Source organism: Manis javanica, chromosome 3 (assembly GCF_040802235.1).
Source record: "Manis javanica isolate MJ-LG chromosome 3, MJ_LKY, whole genome shotgun sequence".
In the NCBI taxonomy this organism is placed as follows: Eukaryota; Metazoa; Chordata; class Mammalia; order Pholidota; family Manidae; genus Manis; species Manis javanica.
The window spans coordinates 132746618-132769148 of record NC_133158.1 but is presented as its reverse complement, the minus strand read 5'-3'; the positions used below and the strand labels follow the sequence as shown (position 1 = coordinate 132769148).

The following is a 22531-nucleotide window of genomic DNA, read 5'->3' as shown; positions in this document are numbered from 1 at the left end:
TGCTAGGGTTTATATCTGGACTCTCTATTCTAGTCCATTGATCTATGGGTCTGTTCTTGTGCCAGTACCAAATTGTCTTGATTACTGTGTCTTTGTAGTAGAGCTTGAAGTCGGAGACCATAATCCCCCCAGCTTTATTCTTCCTTCTCAGGATTGCTTTGGCTATTTGGGGTCTTTGTGGTTTCATATGAATTTTCTAATTATTTGCTCTAGTTCGTTGAAGAATGCCATTGGTGTTTTGATAGGGATTGCATTGAATCTGTTGATTGCTTTAGACAGGATAGCCATTTGACAATATTAATTCTTCCTATCCATAGGCACAGGACATATTTCCATTTATTGGTGTCCTCTTTAATTTCTCTTAAGGGAGTCTAGTAGTTTTCAGGGAATAGGTCTTATGCTTTTTGATGCAACTGTGAATGGAATTGTTTTCCTGATTTCTCTTTCTGCTAGTTCATCGTTAGTATATAGGAATGCAACAGATGTCTGTGTATTGATTTTGTGTCCTGCAACTTTGCTGAATTCAGTTATTCTAGTTGTTTTGGGGTGGATTCTATAGGATTTTTTATGTACAATATCATGTCGTCTGCAAACAGTGACAGTTTAACTTCTTCCTTGTCAATCTGATTGCTGTAGCTAGGACCTCCAGTACTATGTTGAATAAAAGTGGGGTGAGTGGGTGTCATTGTCTTGTTCCTGATCTTAGAGGAAAAGCTTTCAGCTTTTTGCTATTAAGTAACGTGTTGGGTGTGGGTTTGTTGTATAGGGCCTTTATTATGTTGAGATTCTTGCCCTCTATACCCATTTTGTTGAGAGTTTTTATCATGAAAGAATGTTGAATTTTGTCAAATGCTTTTTCCGCATCTATGGAGATGATCAAGTGGTTTTTGTCCTTTTTGTTTATGTGGTGCATGATGTTAATGGATTTTCTAATATTGTACCATTCTTGCATCCCTGGTGTAAATACTACTTGATCATGATGGATGAATTTTTTTGGTTTTTTGGTTTTTTGGTTTTTTAATTCAATTTGTTCATATTTTGTTGTCTATTTTTGCATCTATGTTTAGGGATATTGGTCTGTAATTTTCTTTTACTATGATATCTTTTGCTGGTTTTGTTATTAGGGTATTGCTGGCCTCATAGAATGACTTTGGAAGTATTCCCTTGTCCTCTACTTTTTTGAAAACTTTAAGGAATAATGGGTATTAGGTCTTGACTATATGTTTGATAAAATTCTGCAGTGAAGCCATCTGGTACAGGGATTTTGTTCGTAGGTAGTTTTTTGATTACCAGTTCAATTTCATTGCTGTTAATTGGTCTATTCAGATTTTCTGTTTCTTCCTGGGTCAGCCTTGGACATTTTATCTTTCTAGAAAGTTGTCTGTTTCTTTTAGGTTATCCAGTTTGTTAGCATATAATTTTTCACAGTATTCTCTAAAAATTTTTTGTATTTCCTTGGTGGCTGTAGTGATTTTTCCTTTCTCATTTGTGATTCTCTTTATGTGTGTAGACTCTTTTTTTCTTGATAAGTCTGGCTAGGGGTTTATCTATTTTGTTTATCTTCTCAAAGAACCAGCTTCCTCTCTCACTGATTCTTTCTATTGATTTATTCTTCTCAGTTTTATTTATTCTGCTCTAATCTTTATTCTGTCCATCCTCCTGACTTTGGGTCTCAATTTTTCCTCTTTTTCTAGTTTTGTTAATTGTTAGTTTAGACTGTTCATAAGGAATTGTTCTTCTTTCTTGAGGTAAGTCTGTATTGCTATATACTTCCCTCTTACCATTGCCTTTGCTGCATCCCACAGATTCTGCAGTGTTGAATTATTGTTGTCATTTGTCTCCATATATTGCTTGATCTCTATTTTTATTTGGTCATTGATCCATTGAATATTTAGGAGCATGTTGTTAAGCCTCCATGTGTTTGTGGGCTTTTTTATATTCTTTGTGTAATTTATTTCTAGTTTTGTACCTTTGTGGTCTGAGAAGCTGGTTGGTACAATTTCAATATTTTTGGATTTACTGAGTCCCTTTCTGTGGCCTGGTATATGATCTATTCTTGAAAATGTTCCATATACACTTGAGAAGAATGTGTATTCTGCTGCTTTTAGGTATAGAGTTCTATAGATGTCTATTAGGTCCATCTGTTCTAATGTGCTGTTCAGAGCTTCTGTCTCCTTATTTTCTGTCTGGTTGATCTGTTCTTTGGAGTGAGTCTCCTAAAATGAATGCATTGCATTCTATTTACCCTTTCAATTTTGTTAATATTTGTTTTACATATGTAGGTGCTCCTATGTTGGGGGCATAGATACTTAAAATGTTATATCCTCTGGTTGGACTGGCCCTTTTATCATTATAAAGTCCTTCTTTGTCTCTTGTTACTTTCTTTGTTTTGAAGTCTATTTTGTTTGATACAAGTGGTGCAACTCCTGCTTTTTTCTCCCTTTTAATTGCATGAAATGTCTTTTTCCATTCACTTTTAGTCTGTGTATGTCTTTGGGTTTGAAGTGACTCTCATATAAACAGCATATAAACAGGTCTTGTTTTTTTTTATCCATTCAGGGACTTTATGTCTTTTGATAGGTGCATTCAGACCATTTTATATTTAGGGTGATTATCGATAGGCATGTAGTTAACTGCCATTGCAGTCTTTAGATTCGTGGTTATGAAAGGTTCAAGGCTATCTTCTTTACTATCTAACAGTCTCACCTAACTAAACTCAGTATGCTATTACAAACACAATCTAAAAGTTCTTTTTCTTTTTCTTTTTTCTCCCTCCTCCATTCTCTATATATTAGGTATCATATTCTGTACTCTGTTTATCCCTTGACTGACTTTTGGGGTAGCTGATTTAATTTTGCATGTGATTAGTAATTACTTGGTCCACTTTCTTTACTGTGGTTTTATTTCCTCTGGTGAGAGCTATTTAGCTTTAGGAACACTTCTATCTATAGCAGTCCCTCCAAAATCACTGTAGAGACAGTTTATATGTGGTAAATTATCCTGGCTTTTGCTTATCTGGCAATTGTTTAATCCCTCCTTCAAATTTAAATAATAATCTTAGTGGGTAGAGTATTCTTGGTTGAGACCCTTCTGTTTTATTACATTGAATATATCATGCCACTGCCTATTGGCCTGTAAGGTTTCTGCTGAGAAGTCTGATGACAGTCTGATTGGTTTTCCTTTGTATGTGATCTCTCTCTGGCTGCTTTTAATGGTCTGTCCTTATCCTTGATCTTTGCCATTTTAATTATTATATGTCTTCATGTTTTCCCTGAGTCTCTTGTGTTGGGAGATCTGTGCACCTCCATAGCCTGAGAGAGGATCTCCTCCCCCTGATTGGGGAAGTTTTCAGCAATTACCTCCTCAGAGACATTTTCTATACCTTTTTTCCCTCTCTTCTTCTTCTGGTACCCCTACAATGCGAAGTTCTCTCAATATTCTTTCATTCCTAGAGATCCTTTTTTCTCTCTGAGCCTCACCTTGGTTGTATTCCTGTACTCTCATTTCTATCTCATTTACTGTCTCCCCTCCTTCATCTAATCTGCTTTTAAATCCCTCCATTGTATGTTTCGTTTCAGAGACTGTATTCCTCAACATTTGAACCTCATTCTTGAATTCCTCTCTCAGTTGTTGAATATTTTTCTCTAGCTCTGTGAGCATGTTCATAATTTTTATTTTGAAATATCCTTCAGGAAGATTGATGAGTTCAGTTTCACTTGGCACTCTTTCTGGTGTTTGTGGGATTTTGGTTTTAACCAGGTTCTTTTGACGTTTCACACTTGTATGTGGCGCCCTCTAGTACTCAGAAGCTCTACTCTCTGGAGCTGCTCAACTCCTGGTGCAATGGTGGTGGTTGCACATGAGTGGTGCTGGTGCTTGTGCAGAGGAAAGAGCTCTTTCCTGCTTTTCCGCTGCAGTGCCTGCCTTTACTGCCAGGGCCAGTGGGTCGAGTGCACAACAAGAAGCCTCTGTGCTTTGCACTTGTAGTTGCTGTAGGCGGGGCTGCCCTCTGGTTGGCCTGGAACAATGGCAGGTGTAGTCAGTTTGCTAGCTCATGCTGGCTGGGAGGAAGGTGCAGCTGGCTGTGTATGGGAAGGGAGGGGCTCGTAGCTGTGTAGCCAGCCAGGGGGATGGAGTGCCTGAAGATCCTCAAAGTTCCCAACCTGCTGGGCTGTGTGCACCTGAGTAATTTTGTCCACCTGTCCTTTCTCCTGAGTAGAAAGCTCTGAGCAATCCTTGCCCCTTAAGCAGCCCTCTCGCTGTTAGGAAGTCTCTCAGACTACCCGCCTTTCTTTTGCCCCTCAGTGGCCGGTTGTGGATATGTGTTTTCCACAAGCAGTTGGAATCTCAGTCTCTAAGTATTCTGCCTGTCTAAGCTTTCTGACCCGACTAATCTCCAGAGCACCATGTAATGTAGGTTCATGCTTTCAGAGCAGATCTCCAGGGCCAGGTGTCAGCAGTCCTAGCCCTACACCCCCTCCTTGCTCCCTTTCTCTTCTTCCTGCTGGTTAGCTGGGGTGAGGGAAGGGCTTGGGTCCCACTGGATCATGCCTTTGGTACTTTACCATTTTCCTTGAGGTCTGCTGTTTTCTCCAGGTATAGGCAGTCTACCGCAGTCTTCTTTCCTGTTGCTCTTTGAGGATTAGATGTATTTGCTATATTTTCACATTATATATGGTTTTGGGAGTAGGTTTCTGTCCCAACTTTCATGCTGCCATCTTTAAGCATCCAACCTCTTCCTTTTTCAACTTAAAATATTTTATATGTTGCTTTCCAATTTATTATTTCAGCTATTCTGAAATAATTTCAGATTGCCAAAAAACTGCCAAAAATAGTACAGTTTCTAGTACACTCTGCTCAGATTTCCCAAATGGAAATTAGCATTCATTCATTCATTTTCTTTTTCTCTCTTTTTCTACACACACATTTAAAAAATATATCTGCATTGTTTAAGAGTAAATTACAGATGTAACATGCCTTTATCTCTATATACTTAAATGTGTATTTCCCAAAATACAGAGACATTTCTTATATAACTATGGTACAAGTATTGTAATTAGGAAATTAACATAAATGCTACTATCTATTCTTAATTTTTACCGATTATCCCACTAATATCCTAATGTCCTTCTTAGCAAAATAAAAATCTTTTTTCTGGTCCAGGATCCAATCCAGGGTGACATGTTTTTATGTTATCTCTTTCTAATCTCTTCTAATCTGGAATAGTTCCTCAATCTTTCTTTGGTTTTATCATAACATCTTGACATTTTTGAAGAGTATAGTCTTCAAAATATAATGTAGAATGTTTATTAGTTTTGACCCATTGATCATTTTTGACCATTTTTTACTGGCCTTATCCTGTGAGGAAATTTCACTTTAATGAAAATCTATCAGGTGGTATATTTCTAAGAGTCGGTATCCTTCTCTTTATTTTCCTGTTAAATCTGTACAATGTTTGGTACTTACATCTACCTTCCATTAAATCTTTTCTCCTTTTTACCTTTAGAAACACCAAAGAGTTGCACTAAGTCTAAAAATTCCACTCCGGTTCCTTCAGAGCAGTCTGCAAGGTGGCAAGTTGCAAAAGAGCTCTATCAGACTGAAAGTAATTATGTAAATATACTGGCCACAATTATTCAGGTAAGAGTTTGGTTGCAAAATGATTTTTATTCCAGTGTACCTCAGCAAAAAATCTAAGATGTTACTACTTAAAAGAAAATTATATAAGCATAGAATTTGAACACAGATACTAAAAATGAAAATGTGTGACAAAAACTGCTGTTAGGGACAGGCCATAAATGTAATAGTAGTTTTTGTTTATGCAGAAAGAGCCCTATTTTTCATAGTGACTTTAAAATGCAAAGGATCCTCAGTAGATAATCTTAGAGGGGACTGAGTTTAATTCAGTACTTTGCAGGTTCCTTGTCACGATAACTGCATTTATACTTATATTTAGAAGTGATGGGTAACTGGTTTTCAAAGTCATTGCTTTCTTTAATACTATACATAGTGAAAAAGCAATACAATGAAGCAAAACAGTATGGATATCAGTAATTTTTTTCAGTAATGCTTCCATGTTTCAAATATACAGTTGTTAGTCATAAATGTTAATGCATTGCTTATCAATATTACAATGTACTCTTAAGTTATTTCTGAAGAAAAATAATTCCTATGAGTTCTTGTAGGATGAGTTTGAAGATGTTAAAGAACAAACAAATTCAAGGTTATGAAAGAAATAATAGGACATTAATGTAGTATCTGAAGAAGGAAAATGTATTTGTTTTAGGTAATGAAGAAGATAGTTTGTCAGGAAAATAAATACCAACAAGTTTGCCTTTAAATAGAAAAATGATAGGTAGTTTCTGATTTGGTTTAATTTTTAGCTGATCTCTATTTAAATTCTTGATGTAACTCATTAAGGTCCAATATAATAGCTTTAGTTGCTTGTACCATTGATAAAATTCATAGGTAAGAAATGGAAAAAAACATCTTTCTTGGTATTCATGAAGAGTTTATTCTTCGTAGTTAATTTGTTTATCAGTAGTCAAGGTTTTATAAGGCCCTCTGCTATATTAAACTCTACTTGTTTTAAGTCACTCTTCTTCAAGGGAAATCATCCTAGATGAGCTTCTTGTTGAAGTTTTTATTGTCAGCCAAAATGGAGTTGAGTAGCAGAAAGTCCCTTTGGCATATACTGTGCTCATGTACTTCCTTCTGTGGCATTTATTGCCTAGAAATGTAAATCCTTTCAGGCTATGGTAAAAGCACTGGAGTTTCAGAGTTCTAATTTGGATATCAATTAAATTCATTAAAATTCCATTAAAACAAAGCTCTTAGCATTATTAGATTATAAACAGTTTCATATCACTATGCTTAGTATAAACTCATCTATCGTTTTATTTAAATGATTATGGTCTAAATTTATGATAGTGTTCTCTACAAAAGTTAATGTTTATTTTAGGACTAATATGTTCCTTTTATTTTTTTTGAAATTGGATTTGGAATAACTTAATTTTAACTTAGCCTCCAAATTAAATATCCAGAAGCTTTTTCTATATAACACTTGGGTGTCTACTAATAAAAATATTGTGTCAGGTGTTAAAGAGAATTTCTGTTTAAAGATGCTTAGACTGGAGAGGAGATAAAACATCCACATGTAATTATAATACCAAGTGGAAGGATATGATCATCATGAGGAGGTTTAGTTAAGGTATTTAGAGATTTGTGAGGCGAAAGTTACCACTCTTCCAATTTAGGAAGGCTGCTAGGCTGGGATTTTCAGTGGGTTGAACATTGGGAAAAGCATCATAAAGAAGACAAAAACTGAAGTGAACTTTAAAGTATGAGTATGATTGGTATATACAAATATTATGGGTGGAAAGTACATTTGAGATTGTGCAAACAATATAGATATTTGAAAGTGTGTATCGTTCAAGGTTTTATGAGTAGTCCAGGGTAATTAGAGTTTCGAGTGGGTTAGGGAATGAGGTGTGGAAACAGTGAGAGTTGAGATTAGACTGCCTGTGCCAGACCAGAGAAGACCTTTGTTTAGTGTGCTCTGTCATCTGTTGGGAATAGAATAATTTTTGATGAGAAGAGGAAGATGATACGATCTAACTTGCATTTTAGGAAGATAAACTTGGTTCACTTTAAGGAGGTATTGAAGAGGGGAAATTGTGGAGGTAAGGAGATCAATTTGGAGGTTACTTCACCAGTCCTGGTTAGAGATTTTGAGGACCTGAATTTCTTAGATGTTATCAGTGAAAATGGAAAGAAGATAGATGTGAGAAATACTGGAAATGTAGAGTCAGTAGTTTTTGGCTATGTAATTTTATATGGGAATTAAAGCAAGTGCAGAACTATTTTAGGGTAGTTTAACATGTCTTAAGACTATTGAGAGGTTTTAATGAACCTCTATGTATTTTAGTTGTCTGAATAATCTTGTTCAGGGTTTTTAATTAAATGTTGACTAGATAAATGAATGTTTATAAATATACTCTATTGTATTTTTCTCCAATCTCATTCCATTCCCTCACCTCAGAGATAATTATTTGCAGTTTTTTGCTTATCATTTCCCTTGCAGATCTATCACATGTGTAGGAACATGGACTTTATAAATGTAACTATATTTGTGTGTTTTTAATGACTTGCTTTTTTCTCTTGATAGAAATGTTCTTGAGACACATCTGTTTTGTTACATGTAGTTATATTCATTTTCCTGGGTGAATATTTCAGTTTATTTAATTTTTCTTTTTAACGGACATTGGAGTTACTTTAAATTTTAGTGTTGTTTGTATTTTACTATTACTATCAATGCTACTGTGAATATTTTTATTCATGTCTCCTTGAGAACATATTCTGGGTAAAAATCTAGCATTTCTGGGTTGCAGGTTATGCACATTTTTTACTTTACTGAAGTTGATAGTAGATTAGAAACCAGGTTTTACATTGGTCTTTTGTGCCCATTGAGACTTGTATAGGTGAAGCTCAACTTTCATCAGTTGAGGCCAATGTTGTTGGGGTAAAAGCTGTCTTTAGTGTTCAACTAAAAATGTAGGGATAGCTTCTGACCTCTGAAGATACTTTACTTTATTATTAGCTTCTTGATGTATTTAGGAAGAGGTTTTTCTTATTTTGGTATAGTTTTAGTTTTCAGTAGGTAGGGTTCACAATACTTGCAGAAATGGAAGGACTGTTAAGATTGTAGGCATTCTTCAAAATAGTAACAATTTGGAATCTTCATGTAGGTCCTTACTGTTAGTAAAGTATTTTCTTTTTACCTTTTTTTTTTAAACTTCTGTTTCTCACCCCCCTGGCCATTGTGCTTTTGTTACTGTCATTCATTTTACTTCTACATATATTAAGAACTGAACAGTACATTATTATTTTTACCTTAAATAGTAAATCGACTTTTCAAAATTTATACTTTTTACGTTACCATACAATAAAATAGACTTTTTCTTTGATGTATAGTTTTATGAATTTTTAACACAGGAGAAAATTTGTATGACCACCATTACAATCAGGATAGAAACATTTCAATCCTTAAAAATCTCCTGGTACTCTTCCTTTGTAAGTTACATAGTTTCCTAATTCCAACTCCTGGCAGCCATTATCTCTTCTCCATCACTATAATTTTGTCTTTTTAAATAATGTCATATAAATGGGATCATGTAGTATATAATCTGTTGAGGCTGTCTTCTTTGAGACTTTGAGGTTCATCTAATTTGTTGTGTATATCAGTATTTCGATTCTTTTTATTGATGAATAGTGTACCATTGTGTGGATGTACCACAGTTTATCTGTTGACACATTAAAGGACGTTTGGGTCGTTTCTAGTTTGGGGCAGTTATGAAGAGAGCCGTTAACATTTGTGTACAGGTTTTATGTGAACATAATTTTCTATTTCTCTTGGGTAAACCTAGGAGTGGAGTTGTTGGATCGTATGGTAAGTTGTGTTTAACTTTATGAGAAATTGTCAAATCCTTTTCCAGAGGAGCTATATAATTTTGCATTTCCACCAGCAGTGTGTGAGTTCCAGGTACTCAGATCCTCATCAGTCCTTGATGTTATCAGCAGTGTTTTTATTGTAGCCATTCAAATAGGTATGTAATGATATCTCATTTTTGCTTTAATTTTCATTTCTGTAATGGCTAATGATGTTGAACATCTCTTCTTGCCCTTACTTGACATCTGTAGATCTATATATTTTTTGTTGAAATAACTTTTCAAGATTTTGCCCATTTCTAATGGGGTTGTTTCCTTCCTAAGTTTTGAGAGTCCTTCATGTATTTTAGATACTAGTCCTTGGTCAGATGTGATTTGCAAATATTTTTTCCTAGTTTATAGTCTGTCTTCTCAGTCTGAGTCTTTTGCTGAGGGAAACTTTATTTTTGAAGTAATTTATCAGGGTTTTTTTTATAGAAAAGTCATACTTTTGATTTCATATTTTAAAACTCTTTAAGCCTAAGTCACAAGGTTGTCTCCTGTGGTTTTTTCTACATGTTTCATAGTTTTAGTATTTTTGTTTAGGCTGATGGTCCATTTTGAATGACTTTTTTGTTTAAAGTGTTATATTTAGGCTGAGGTTCATATTTTGCCTGTGGCCGATGGTGGTGTAGTACCATTTGTTGAATGATTAGTTTTCCTCCATTGAATTGCTTTGGCACTTGTGTCAAAAATTAGTTGTCCATAGTTGTGTGAACTTATTTCTGGACTTTATTCTGTTCTGTTGATCTTGTATGTTTCTCCTGTTACCATTAACACAGTCTTGAGTATTGCAGCTTTATAGTAAAAAGTTCCTTTGCCTTTCCATATAAATTTTTAGAATAAGGTTTTCTTTATCTGTGAAAAGTCTAGAATTTAGATAGGAACTGGGTTAAATTCATAGATCAATTTGGAGGAAAAGTGATGTTCTTAGTGTTTTGAGTCTTTTAATCCATGACCATATGTCTTCATTTATTTAAGTCTTTGATTTCTCTCATCAGCATTCTTTAGTTTTCTGTATCATATATGTGTTTTATTAAGTATTTTAATCTTTTATTATAAATGAAATGCTTTTTAAATTTTGGTTTCCATTTGTATGTTACTAATACAGAATGTACAGTGTGTGATCAGTGTGTGATCAATGATCTGCATGGTGAGAGTGTGTGTGCATGTGAGAGTGTGTGTGCATGTGCATGCTGACCTTGTATCTTGTGACCTTGCTGAACTCAGTTATTAGTTTTAGAAGGGTTTTTTCCTTTGCTTTTTTAGATTGATACAAGCATCATCATCAACAGTCTTCTAGCTTCAAATTCAGTTTCTCCCCTAAACCAAGTTTCCATGCTACCATTTCAAAACATTTAATACTTAATACTAAGTATATGTCTAGAAATAACTGTTTATTGCTTTCTTTCTTAGTAACTTCAATAAGAGTAGAAATAACTCTGTGTCATATTAAAATTTTAATGATTTGTAGAACTGAGTGATAAATTTTTATTAGATTCTAACATAACATTTAATTTTAAGAGTATATATACACACATATACAAATACATAAATAAATAGGTTATAATACAATAGAAAATGTTATGAGAAAAAAGGTCTTCAATTTAGGAAGAGGTATTTTTTTTATAATGACTTTTTTATTTTTAATCAACATTTCATTTCTTATCACTGTCTATGTGTTAGTTTTTTTTTTTTTCCTAACTAACCTAGTCTTTTTTTGTTCCGCATTTTAGTTATTTCAAGTACCATTGGAGGAAGAAGGACAGCGCGGTGGGCCTATCCTTGCACCAGAAGAGATTAAGACTATTTTTGGTAGTATCCCAGATATTTTTGATGTGCACACTAAAATAAAGGTAAATTTGTGCATTAGGTTGGTAGTAATTCTTTTTGGATTATTTATATTTATTATGATTTTTCAGGTACTTGTGATTAGATAAATAAGTTTTGTACCTAAAATTTCTTACTCCCTCCCTCATTTATTCTTTTGAATCATTTGTTCCCTTGATCCAGTGCCTTATTAGTTTGTTTGCCTTTTTTTTTTAAATTTCAATTAATCTTGAAAATAAGGAATTAAGACCTGTGAGAGTCTTTTCTATAGACACATGTAGTTGGTAGCACTATTTATTTTCCTGTTGTTCCTCTTGGGTTTTATGTTTTTGTTTTGCTTCAGTTTGTTTGAAAACTGTGAAGGTGGAAGACACTTAGAGATCATTTCATTCATTGTTCTTGTTATAGTCAGATAAATACCAAAACCATGTAAGAAAATGTTAGCCCCTTTTAATGATTATCCTTTGAGGAAAGGTCCATGATTTTTAGGTATCAGTCTCACAGTGAAGTAATTTTTTGGGCAGGTTTAAGCTGAACTCTTAAAAGTAGTTTAGCCTTATTTCCTCCAATTTTCCCTCTGTGGTGCTTGAGCAAAATTGATCAGTTTTTTCAAAACAGCCCATACTAATGTTTATTCCATATAGTATGTGGTGTCTTATGTCTAACTTTAATATGGTATATTTTTGAGTTTCATGAATGATATAGCATGTTAGTTGTTTGTTCCTTTGTATCCCCATATAATATTCCATTATATGGCTATTGCATATTTCTATATGCATTCACCAATTGATAGAAATTTAGGTTGTTTTATTTTTGGCTTTTACAAATAATGTTGCTATGCACATTGTGTACAAGTCTTTGTGTGGGCATGCTATTATTTCTCTTCATTAGATACTTATGAGTAGTATTGCTCTTGGGTCATATTGGTAGTCTTATATTTACAATTTTTGAGACAGTGCCAGGCTTTTATATAATTTTGCATTCTCACCAATAGTATATAAGGGTTCAAATTTCTCCACATTCTTGGCAGTACTTTTTTTATAGTCATTCAAGGATGTGGTGAAGTGGTGTCTCATTGGGGTTTGATATGCATTTCCCCAGTGATTAATGATGTTGAACATTTGTTGTATATTCTCTTTGGTGAAATGTGTGTTTAGTTCTGTTGCCCATTTTTTGATTTGGGTTGTTGTCTTTTTGAATTGTAACTTTTCCATAAATTCTAGTTAAAGTGCTTTGTCAGCTATGTGTTTTTCAAATATTTTCTCCCAGTCTCTTGTTGCTTGTTTTCATTTTCTTAATGCTATCTTTTGAAGTACAAAAGTATAATTTTTATCCACTTTTTTAATATACTGTATTCTTGGTGTCATATCTAAGAAATTTTTGCCTAAACTAAGGTTTTAAACATTTTCTCCTAAAAGTTGTTTTGTTTTACCTCTATATTTAGGTCTGTAATCTATTCTGAGTTAATTTTTTGGTAAAATGAGGTTCTATCTTTTTGTATGTGGGTAATAAGGACATTTAAAGTAATAATAACTCATCACATGGTAGTATAAATAACATTCTTTATGAAAAATAATTGATTTCCAAAACATTGTGAGAAGAGTGATGTATTTCATTTTTTCTACCTGGCTTAAGAGGTGACTGTTTTAGTATTTGCTTCTGAATTCAGTGTTTTGCAGTATCACACATGTAGCCTCTAAAAAACGCTACTGAATACTTGTGAGAGAAATGAAAAAGTCAAATAATACTTTAGTATTGTAATAAAAATAGTTTTAATCTCACAGATCCTACTAAAAACTTGTCCTCGGGCGTCTGTGTATGGTTGAGAACCTCTGGTATAAGAGTTTATTGATTAATTTCTATTTTAAAGTCTCAGAATTTTAGGGCATGCCATTTCTTGGCATCTCATTTTATAATCTGAATATGTTTTATTATCTTAGAAAACTTCAATTGTCTTCTAAATTTTTACAAATATATAGTATGTTAGTATAACAGTAGAGGGGTTTTATAGAGCAGGGATTAGCAAACTGTAATCAATAGACCAGTCTGGCTAGTTTTAAATTTTGGTAAAGTTTTTCTTGTTCTGGTAAAGTTTTATTGAATCACAGCCATACTCAATTTTTATGTATTGTCTGTGCTTTCTCTCTTCAGGGACAGAGTTGAGTACTTGTGACAGAAATCATATGGCCTGCAAGCCTTAAAATATTTATCATCTGGCCCTTTAAAGCTTGTTAACCCCTGTTATAGATTATAGTTTCTAATGGCTGATATTAAATAGGATGCTTCAGCAACAGGATTGAAAGGAATTTTCTATGCCTAATAACTCCAGTCAGCTTTATAGTTAATAAGAAAAGATTGAACTATCACATCATATTGGGGAGTTAGGGTTAATTGTATTGACTTGACCTTTGTATAATAGTTTTCTCAATTATTTTTCAAGGAGTATTTTCTTTATTGTCATAGTTCCTTGTTGAGGAGAAAGAATGTATTAGTTCTGCACATCAAATTAAGACACTTTGTAAAAGTGCTTCTTTTAAATGAGTTTTTTGAAAATATTAAAAGATGTTTAGTGTTAAATATTAAAAGGTGTTCAAGTTGTCTTAAATGTTTCAATTTTTTCTTTGTCAGGATGATCTTGAAGACCTTATTGTGAATTGGGATGAGAGCAAAAGCATTGGTGACATCTTTCTTAAATATGTAAGTATTTTATTTAAGTTTTCAGGTTAAAGTTTCATCTTATCATGGACTGGGATGGAATTAAAGTTACCTGTTAAATGTGAGAACTTTTACAACTTTGACAGGATTGTGTTTGTAAAATATATTGGAAGTGTTCTTGTGTTCTGAAATATTACTGTATGAAATTTAACACTTTTCTTGGTAGCCCCATGTCACCAATAGGAACACTAATTGTACTGTGCTATAATCTTTTTACTGTATATCAAATTATTTGCCCTTCATAAATGTCCACAAATTAATTATTTTGAAATTATTTATTTTTTATTTTTTCTTAGTTGGCATCTTTTTGATGTCACCATGGCTGTTGAGCATAAAAGCTTCTAATGAACAGCTTGTTCTTTACTAGGATAAGGACCATAGAGCTTAATTTTGTCAAATAAAGTAGGTTCATTTTGAATGAGATGATATGAAAAGGATTTATAAATTTCAGTCTCTTTGAATACAGTTTATAAGTTTCAGTTCTTTGGGTTCTGGCACATTTACTCTTATTTTTCTGAGCTTTCCTCTTAACTTTCTTACCATACAGTTTCTTGGATGTTTTTTTTCCTGGTTAGTTGAGAATTCTAAATATGCAGTTTATTGTTACATATCTTTCTGATACCTATTAGTCTCTTCAGTTAGCCAAGGCATTTTTCCTTGTCTTGTCTGCATTTTTAGGAAATATAGTTGACCTTTCAATGGTGGTTTGGATCCATCAATAAATAATAGCATGTTCTTGGATTCTGTTATAGATAACTAACTACTATGTTCAGAACTCGAAAATGTTTTGAAACTTTCTCTGTTACGTTTATGTCAATATAATGAGTTGTAATATACTTTTGTGTCTTTCTGGGTCTTTATTTACTGTTTGCTGTTCAAGTTTCAGTCTGTGTATCAAGTGATGCATTTTTGTCCAGCAGTTAACTCATTTGTTAGAAGTTTATAAACTAAATTTCTGCATTTAACTTGAAAAGAAACTTAAGTTTTCTTTTGTATACAATCAATGTCAGATGTGACCTGATAATTAGGCTTTTAGTTAAGTTGTCAAAGGATGACATATGTAACAAATAAATGTTTTTTTTTTTCTTCATCTTAGTCAAAAGATTTGGTAAAAACTTACCCTCCCTTTGTAAACTTCTTTGAAATGAGCAAGGAAACAATTATTAAATGTGAAAAACAGAAACCAAGGTTTCATGCTTTTCTGAAGGTAATGTATATTTCTTTCAAATAAAAATCTGAGAATAATTTCTGAAGTTCATTAAAATTCTACTTGTAAAAATGTATCCATTTAAGAACAACTTAATGTAAATTTGTTAACTTCAGCTGTAGCTGAGGGTTGTGATGTTAATCTTGAGAAGATTTGGTGTACTAGGTAGCAGGGTACAAGAGGCAGCTGAGTAATGTTGCTTTTTTTTTAAGTTATGCATGTTTGGTTTTCATGTTTTAGTTTTAGTTCTCACCTAACAATTTTCCAAGGACATTTTGATTTATCTTTAAGGATTTTTTTTTTACCTTACCCAGTGCCTTACTTCGTTTCTCTTCGGTGTCAGCATAATGAATATTTTAAAATTTATTTCTTCTGAATGATGTAGAATTAAGAAAAACTTAAGATAGAATGTATGTAGAAGTATGGAGAAGAGCTCACTTTTTGTTTAGGATGTAAGTCTTGACTGGCCAGGAAGTTATTTCATTCAGGCCCTGGAAGATTATTCAACCATAGTAATCTGCCAGAGAACAACCTCCACTAATACCTCTCCGTTGGTTCTTACCAGGGTCCTAATGATAAGGTGTAATCTAATAAATGTAGTGTGTCTATGCAGAAAATCTTTTTCTTATTGTTGAATAAATTGATTCCTTTCAGATAAACCAAGCCAAACCAGAATGCGGGCGGCAAAGCCTTGTTGAACTTCTCATCCGACCAGTACAGAGGTTACCCAGTGTTGCGTTACTTTTAAATGGTACTTGTCTGATCTGTTTTTGATTTGGCTGCTTTCATCATTTGGCTGTTTCTGAAACTGTCCTAAAAAATTTGAAATTCTTCTCATTTTCATAGTTTTCTTAGATTTCAGCATTAAAGGTTATATCTTTTACATAGAAAATTTCTTTATGGGTAATCTTAATAATCACTGCTGCTAAAAAATTCAGTCTGGCCTAAAATACTTTATTCTGATATCAATTATATGACTAGTACTATATATTTATTTCTCCATTAAAATGTCTTACGTTTTTATGGTATGTCACTACTTTAAAATAAATTTATATCCATGTAAACACAAAACTTACCCACAAAAATAACAAGATGAGAGATGATTCATATGTTTCAAGTTATTTAGTCCTATTCTGAATCTAATAAAATTTGTTATACTTGGTCTTATGTTTACTTTTTTTTCTTAGATTGTACAGAACACTTTTGAAACATCTGTTTATTCCAGGACTTAAACTACAGATATCAATGGAAAAGTTTTACAGCAGAGTTAATTTTTATGAAAAAAAGTTTTTTTTATATGCACTAAAGAAAAGCATATATATATGTCTTTACATTTAGCTGACTAAAGAAATGAATATTTTTATGACAGTGTTGGTTTTTATATTTTTTTAAACTAGGTATGAAAACTAAATTACAAATAAGAATACATCTGTAATAAATTATTTTTATCCCCAAATTTAAAGTACAGTATATGTATACAGTAGTATGTATAGCAGATAGGAGACTAATTTTGTGAATGTTTAATCTATTTTTTACTTCAAAACATTTTGGTTAACATATAAATTATAGTAGTAACTAAAAAAATTGTTATTTGTTCTTTTAAAGGTTCTAATATAGAGTTACTGCTTATAAAATGATATTCCCAGACTTAAAAAGTTGTCCTATTTTATAGATTATAAAGAGAATGTATGAAAAAGTAAACCTAGCTTTACAAAGCAATGTGGCTTTTTTTTTCTTATTTACTTACCTTCATTACTGTTTCATTAAGTACTTGCAGAAATCCATTGAATGATTTCTAAGTTTTTCTTTTAATATTCCACTTCAATCATTAGGTGGACATGGTACTAGGGAACCATTAGGTAGAACATGGCATATGAAGTATAAACAACCTGGGTAAGAAGGGTCAAAGTATAAGCATCTCAACAACCTCCAAACTGAAACTACATTTAAGGATACACTGAATACTTTCTGTGTTGGAGTCATGGGCCCCAGTATGACATATAACATATATATAATGATTTCTTAGTTAATTGAGGATCATGTGTTTTCATTGTGCACTATGGGGAGAGTTTGAGGAACCTAGGCATCCCCAAGCTTTACTGAAAGGGAATTGAGATTGTAGTGTAAGAAAATATGTGTTACATTATCTGAAAATTTAGTTAAAATATGTGGAAACCTTAAGAAACATGTAAAAAGAGAGGTATTAAAAGAGCATTGCATAAAACTTTTTAAAGTAAAGATTAGCTACTTTTAAAAATTAATGAGGCTGTATCAAAGATGGCAGCATTTTTAAGTGTCAGATGGAAACCACTGAATTTTTTTAACATGGAAAAAACATTTTATCATTACAGATCTTAAGAAGCATACAGCTGAAGAAAATCCTGACAAAAGCACTCTAGAAAAAGCCATTGGATCATTAAAGGAAGTAATGACGTAAGGACATTATTTCATTTTTTTATTGTTCCTTAGATTTAGAGTAGAATTGATAGAACAACTAGGTAGAGTCATAAATGGAGAGAAAAAAATCAATAGCAAATCTTTGTAAAATGATATCTAAATTACTTTTCTAATGTAGTTATACATTAAAATGATAGAGAAGTATTATAAATATATTGATTAATCAAAAATATTTATTTCTGAAGGCATTAAAGTATTAGGCACAGAGTAACAATGGTTTAGAAATATGAAAATGTTATAAATGCACTATTAGACATTTTCCTCATATGCCTCCAGTCATAGCTTGTTTTTCATGTAAACTGCCCATGTAACTTAGGAATTTTGACTCTGGTGAAGTAAATAGAAAAGGTTTATAATACCTTATTCATTTCTACTTTTGACTTTTTGTTTCTTTGAATTTTATGGAATTAGATTGATGGGATTGATTGGAGATGTATTAGAATATAAAGTCAGTGAAAGTGATTTTGGGAGCTTGATTGTTAAATTTAGGCTAATTTCTATATATCTAACTTGGAGACATAGCTCTGATCAGAAATGATTTTTCCTGATAATTATAATCCAAATTGAAAACTCTGTTGCTATTAATTACTTTGCCTCATGGAGGGTGAGGGCATTTCAACTCTTTGGACTTTACGTACTAATATTTAATAGATTTAATGATTTCTGAGATTCAATGAGGTGCTACTATATGAAAGAGTTTCTTAAAATACTTGTAAAGGAGCTCTAAGAGAAACTTTACTAGTTCTAGTAGAAGGTTCAGCAGTAGAATAATGCTCAAATTAGTGAATACCAGCCACTGTTAATGCTGTAAGGTTCATGCGTATTTTATTTTTTGCTTGTGGTCATATTTTATGTTTATTGGTGTGGGTAAAATTGTAGTATTTCCAGAATCTCTCACCTGGCTTTAGTTCATCTGCATATCAGTAGGTGTTTCAAGGGGTGGAGAGAAGTGGACCATCTACATATGAATAGGTAATTATAAGGGTGTGTGAGGGTTTATATGGACCTAAGAGATTGGGTGGAATACCCTTCTGTTGCAACTGGTCAAGAGAGAGACAGATGACTGCTTGTAAGAAATAAATGGGTTCCTTAACTTTATTTCTCCTTTTGGCTAATTTCGGTTTGAGAGGTATTTTGCCCTGGAATTTTCTCCCTGGAGTTAGAATTGGCTAGCCTTCATGCTTTTGATTTGTTACTTGGGGGCAAGATAATTTTTCTTTTTTTTTTTCCTGAATTAAATTTATTTATTTATTTTAAAATTTTATTTTATTTTATTTTTTATTAAGGTATTATTGATATACACTCTTAAGAAGGTTTCACATGAAAAACAATGTGGTTACTACATTCACCTATATTATTGAGTATCCCCCCATACCCCATTGCAGTCACTGTCCATCACTGTAGTAAGATGCCACAGAGTCACTATTTGCCTTCTCTGTGCTAACACTGTCTTCCCCATGATCCCCCCCACACCATGTGTGCCAATTGTAATACCCCTCAATCCCCTTCTGCCCTACCCCACTCCTCCCCTTTAGTAACCACTAGTCCCTTCTTGGAGTCTGTGACTCTGCTGCTGTTTTGTTCCTTCAGTTTTGCTTTGTTGTTATATTCCACAAATGAGGGAAATCATTTGGTACTTGTCCTTCTCTGCTTGGCTTATTTCACTGAGCATAATATCCTCCAGCTCCATTTGTGTTGTTGCAAATGGTAGGATTTGTTTCTTTCTTATGGCTGAATAGTATGACATTGTGTATACCTTCCACATCTTCTTTATCCATTCATCTACTGATGGACACTTAGGTTGCTTCCATATCTTGGCTATTGTAAAAGGTGCTGCTATTAACATAGGGGTGCATATGTCTTTGAATCTGAGAACTTGTGTTCTTTGGATAAATTCCTAGGAGTGGAATTCCCGGGTCAAATGGTATTTCTATTTTTAGTTTTTTGAGGAACCTCCATGTTGCTTTCCACAGTGATTGAACTAGCTTACATTCCCACCAGCAATGTGGGAGGGTTCCCCTTTCTCAGCATCCTCGCCAGCATTTGTTGTTCCTAGTCTTTTTGATGCTGGCCAGCAAGATAATTTTGCCAACACTTTATAGTTTAACATATTCTGACACATTATTTACCTTGATCCTTTCAACAAACTATGAAGTAGGTAGTCTGTGTTAACATATTTTCAGAATAGAGAATTTGAAAGGTCACTGCTTGCTCCATTTAACTGTTTAATGTGCAGAATACCACTATTATTTTGATGGTAGCTTATGCTATTTCTTATTTGTATATAATATATTTTGCAAACAAAGATTATAAAGTAACCTAAGTAAGGATTAGTCTTTTGACCTGTTTCCTGCTTAAGAATAGTGTCATCTGGCTGCTATAGGGATAATGAACCAAACTGATAGGTGATTAAAGATACCGCTCTTTTTTAACATTGTTTAAGCTTCCTGAGAATATAAGTATCTTTCTAATATATCCCTACCCTAAATGTCTTTCTCACAGATTTTCAAGAAATATTGAATTATAGGAGCTGCTATTTTAATGTTGAATTGTGATGCTAACTTATAAATCTTACAGAATTTGACAGTATCTGAATTCTTGGGATGCTTTAACAGTTAAGCCTAGGGATTTTACTAGCAAAGATGGGTTAATTCAGGAATAGCAAAGAACATGTACCCTGGAACATGCAGGGTACAGCAGAACTGTAGGCATGTCCAGAGAACAAAGGAGAGGACCACTTGTTTGCAAGGAAAATGGTCAAGGCTCTTTCTGTGCAAAAAAGTCCATTGGCATAAACTGGAAGTTCACATTTTGTGGCTTTTCATTGTCTGAGTTGTGACAGTCTCTCACTGGCTGGGCTGTAGCAGGGAGGTAGAAGGTGGAAACCTTTCTTCCTCCTTCGGGAGAGTAAAATAGTTAAAAGAGTATTGTGCCCATCTATTTGGTGGGGTCTGAGATTTAAGAGGAGAGATGGATGTGAGAGCTTCCCCTGCAGGCCTCCTGTTGTCAGTGAATTTTCTCTTAATTTTCACAGCGCCAATTAACTAGTCCTTGCCATTTAAACAAACCAGTAAAACCTGAAATTGGATTCTTACACATTAGTTTCACATGCTTAACTAAAACATTAATTGTTATGGATATATTCTGTAGTAGATTGACTATGTTTTTTTCCTCAACAAACTCTATATGTTTAAAATATAATTTGATTAATTTTGGTTTATTTATACTTCCATGAAGCCATCACTACCATCCAGAGAAGGAACATTCCCATCACTTCCAAAAGTTTACTCATGCATTTGGTAATCCCTTTTCCTGCTTCTCTCTGTCCTGCCTGTCCCTAGACAACAGTTGCTTTCTTTTTTATTTGTATAATTTGCATTTTCTAAGATTTTGTCAAAATGAAATAAGTGTATTAAATCTTTTGTCAGACTTTTTTCACTCATAATTATTTTGAGGTAGTCCTTAATGTTGATCATGTCATTATTTCACCCTCTTATTGTTTCCATTGTATGTATATACCACAATGTATTTATCCATTAATATGTTGGTGGCTTTTTGATTGTTTCCAGTTTCTGGCTATTACAAATACAGCTGCTCTGAACATTTACAAAGCATATATGGGCATATGCTTTCATTTCCCTTGAATAACTACCTAGGTATGACTAGGGCATATAGTAGGTATATATATATAATTTCTTAAAAAATTGCAAGACTGTTTCTACAGTAGTTGCACCATTTTGCATTTCCACCAACAGTGTATGGTGAGTTCCAATGGCTTCATGTCCTTACTACTCTCTGTGTGAGCATTTTAATTTGAGAAATTCTAGTAGATATGTAGTGATATATCACTATAGTTCCCACTTGCCTTTTCCTAAGTGACATATGATGTTAAAAATTTTGTCATGTGCTAATTTGCCATCCATATTATCTTCTTTGGTGATATGAATATTCAAGTCTTTTGTCTGCTTTTTTAAAAAATTTGAATTGTTTTCTCTGTTTTGAGAGTTCTTTATATATTTTGGTCAAAAGGCTTTTATGTGACTTGCAAATATAATCTGTGGCTTTTCTCTTTTAATAGTTCCTTTGCAAAAGCAGGAGTTCTAGATTTTTATGAAGTCCAGTTCTTTAATTTTTTTTTTTAATGTGGTACTTTTATGATTTTACCTAAAAAATATTGGTTTTACCCAGCAAAGGTCATAAAGATTTTCTCCTGTTTTCTTCAAGGAGCTTTTTACTTTTAGTCATTGGGTAAAAATCATTTAAGTCTATGATAAATTTTTAGTTAATTTTTATATAATGGGCAACATATGAATTGGTATTCATTTTTTTAAAAATATGGAGATCTATTCTAGCACTATTTGTTGAAAAGACCATACTTTTCCCATTGAGTTGCTTCTGCATCTTTGTTGAAAATCAGCTGACCATAAATGTGAGGTCTTACTTCAAGTCTTCTGATTCATGAACATTTAATTCCATTTACTCTTCAGTTTCTTTGAACTATGTTATGTAGCTTTCAGAATATAAGTTTTGCACTTCTGTGAAACTTATTCCTAAGTATTTTATTCTTTTTGATGCCTTAGTAAGTAGACTTGCTTTTTTAATTTCATTTTTGGATTGTCCATTGTCTGTGTATAGAAAGTCAACAGAATTTTATATATTGATCTTGTACACTGAAACCTTGCTGAATTTGTTTTAGTTCTAATAGTTTTTTAGTGGCTCCCTTAATATTTTCTGTAAACAAGATCATGTCATCTTCAAATAGATAATTTTACTTCTTCATTCCAATCTGGGTGCCCTGTATTTTATTTTGTTGCCTAAATGTACTAGAAGCTCCAG

General features: G+C 33.1%; 1 protein-coding gene across 6 annotated transcripts in view; it reads left to right on the top strand.

The window, feature by feature from the left end:
• Nucleotides 1–22531, top strand: part of ECT2 (epithelial cell transforming 2) — a 59667-nt gene that overhangs the window by 16378 nt on the left and 20758 nt on the right. For all 6 annotated transcript variants that reach the window (XM_073232076.1, XM_073232078.1, XM_073232075.1 and 3 more), the window contains 6 exons: nucleotides 5507–5640; nucleotides 11223–11342; nucleotides 13945–14013; nucleotides 15128–15238; nucleotides 15893–15989; nucleotides 17590–17671. In XM_073232076.1, coding sequence (XP_073088177.1) covers nucleotides 5507–5640; nucleotides 11223–11342; nucleotides 13945–14013; nucleotides 15128–15238; nucleotides 15893–15989; nucleotides 17590–17671 — 613 coding nt within the window. The remainder of the gene's footprint in view (nucleotides 1–5506; nucleotides 5641–11222; nucleotides 11343–13944; nucleotides 14014–15127; nucleotides 15239–15892; nucleotides 15990–17589; nucleotides 17672–22531) is intronic.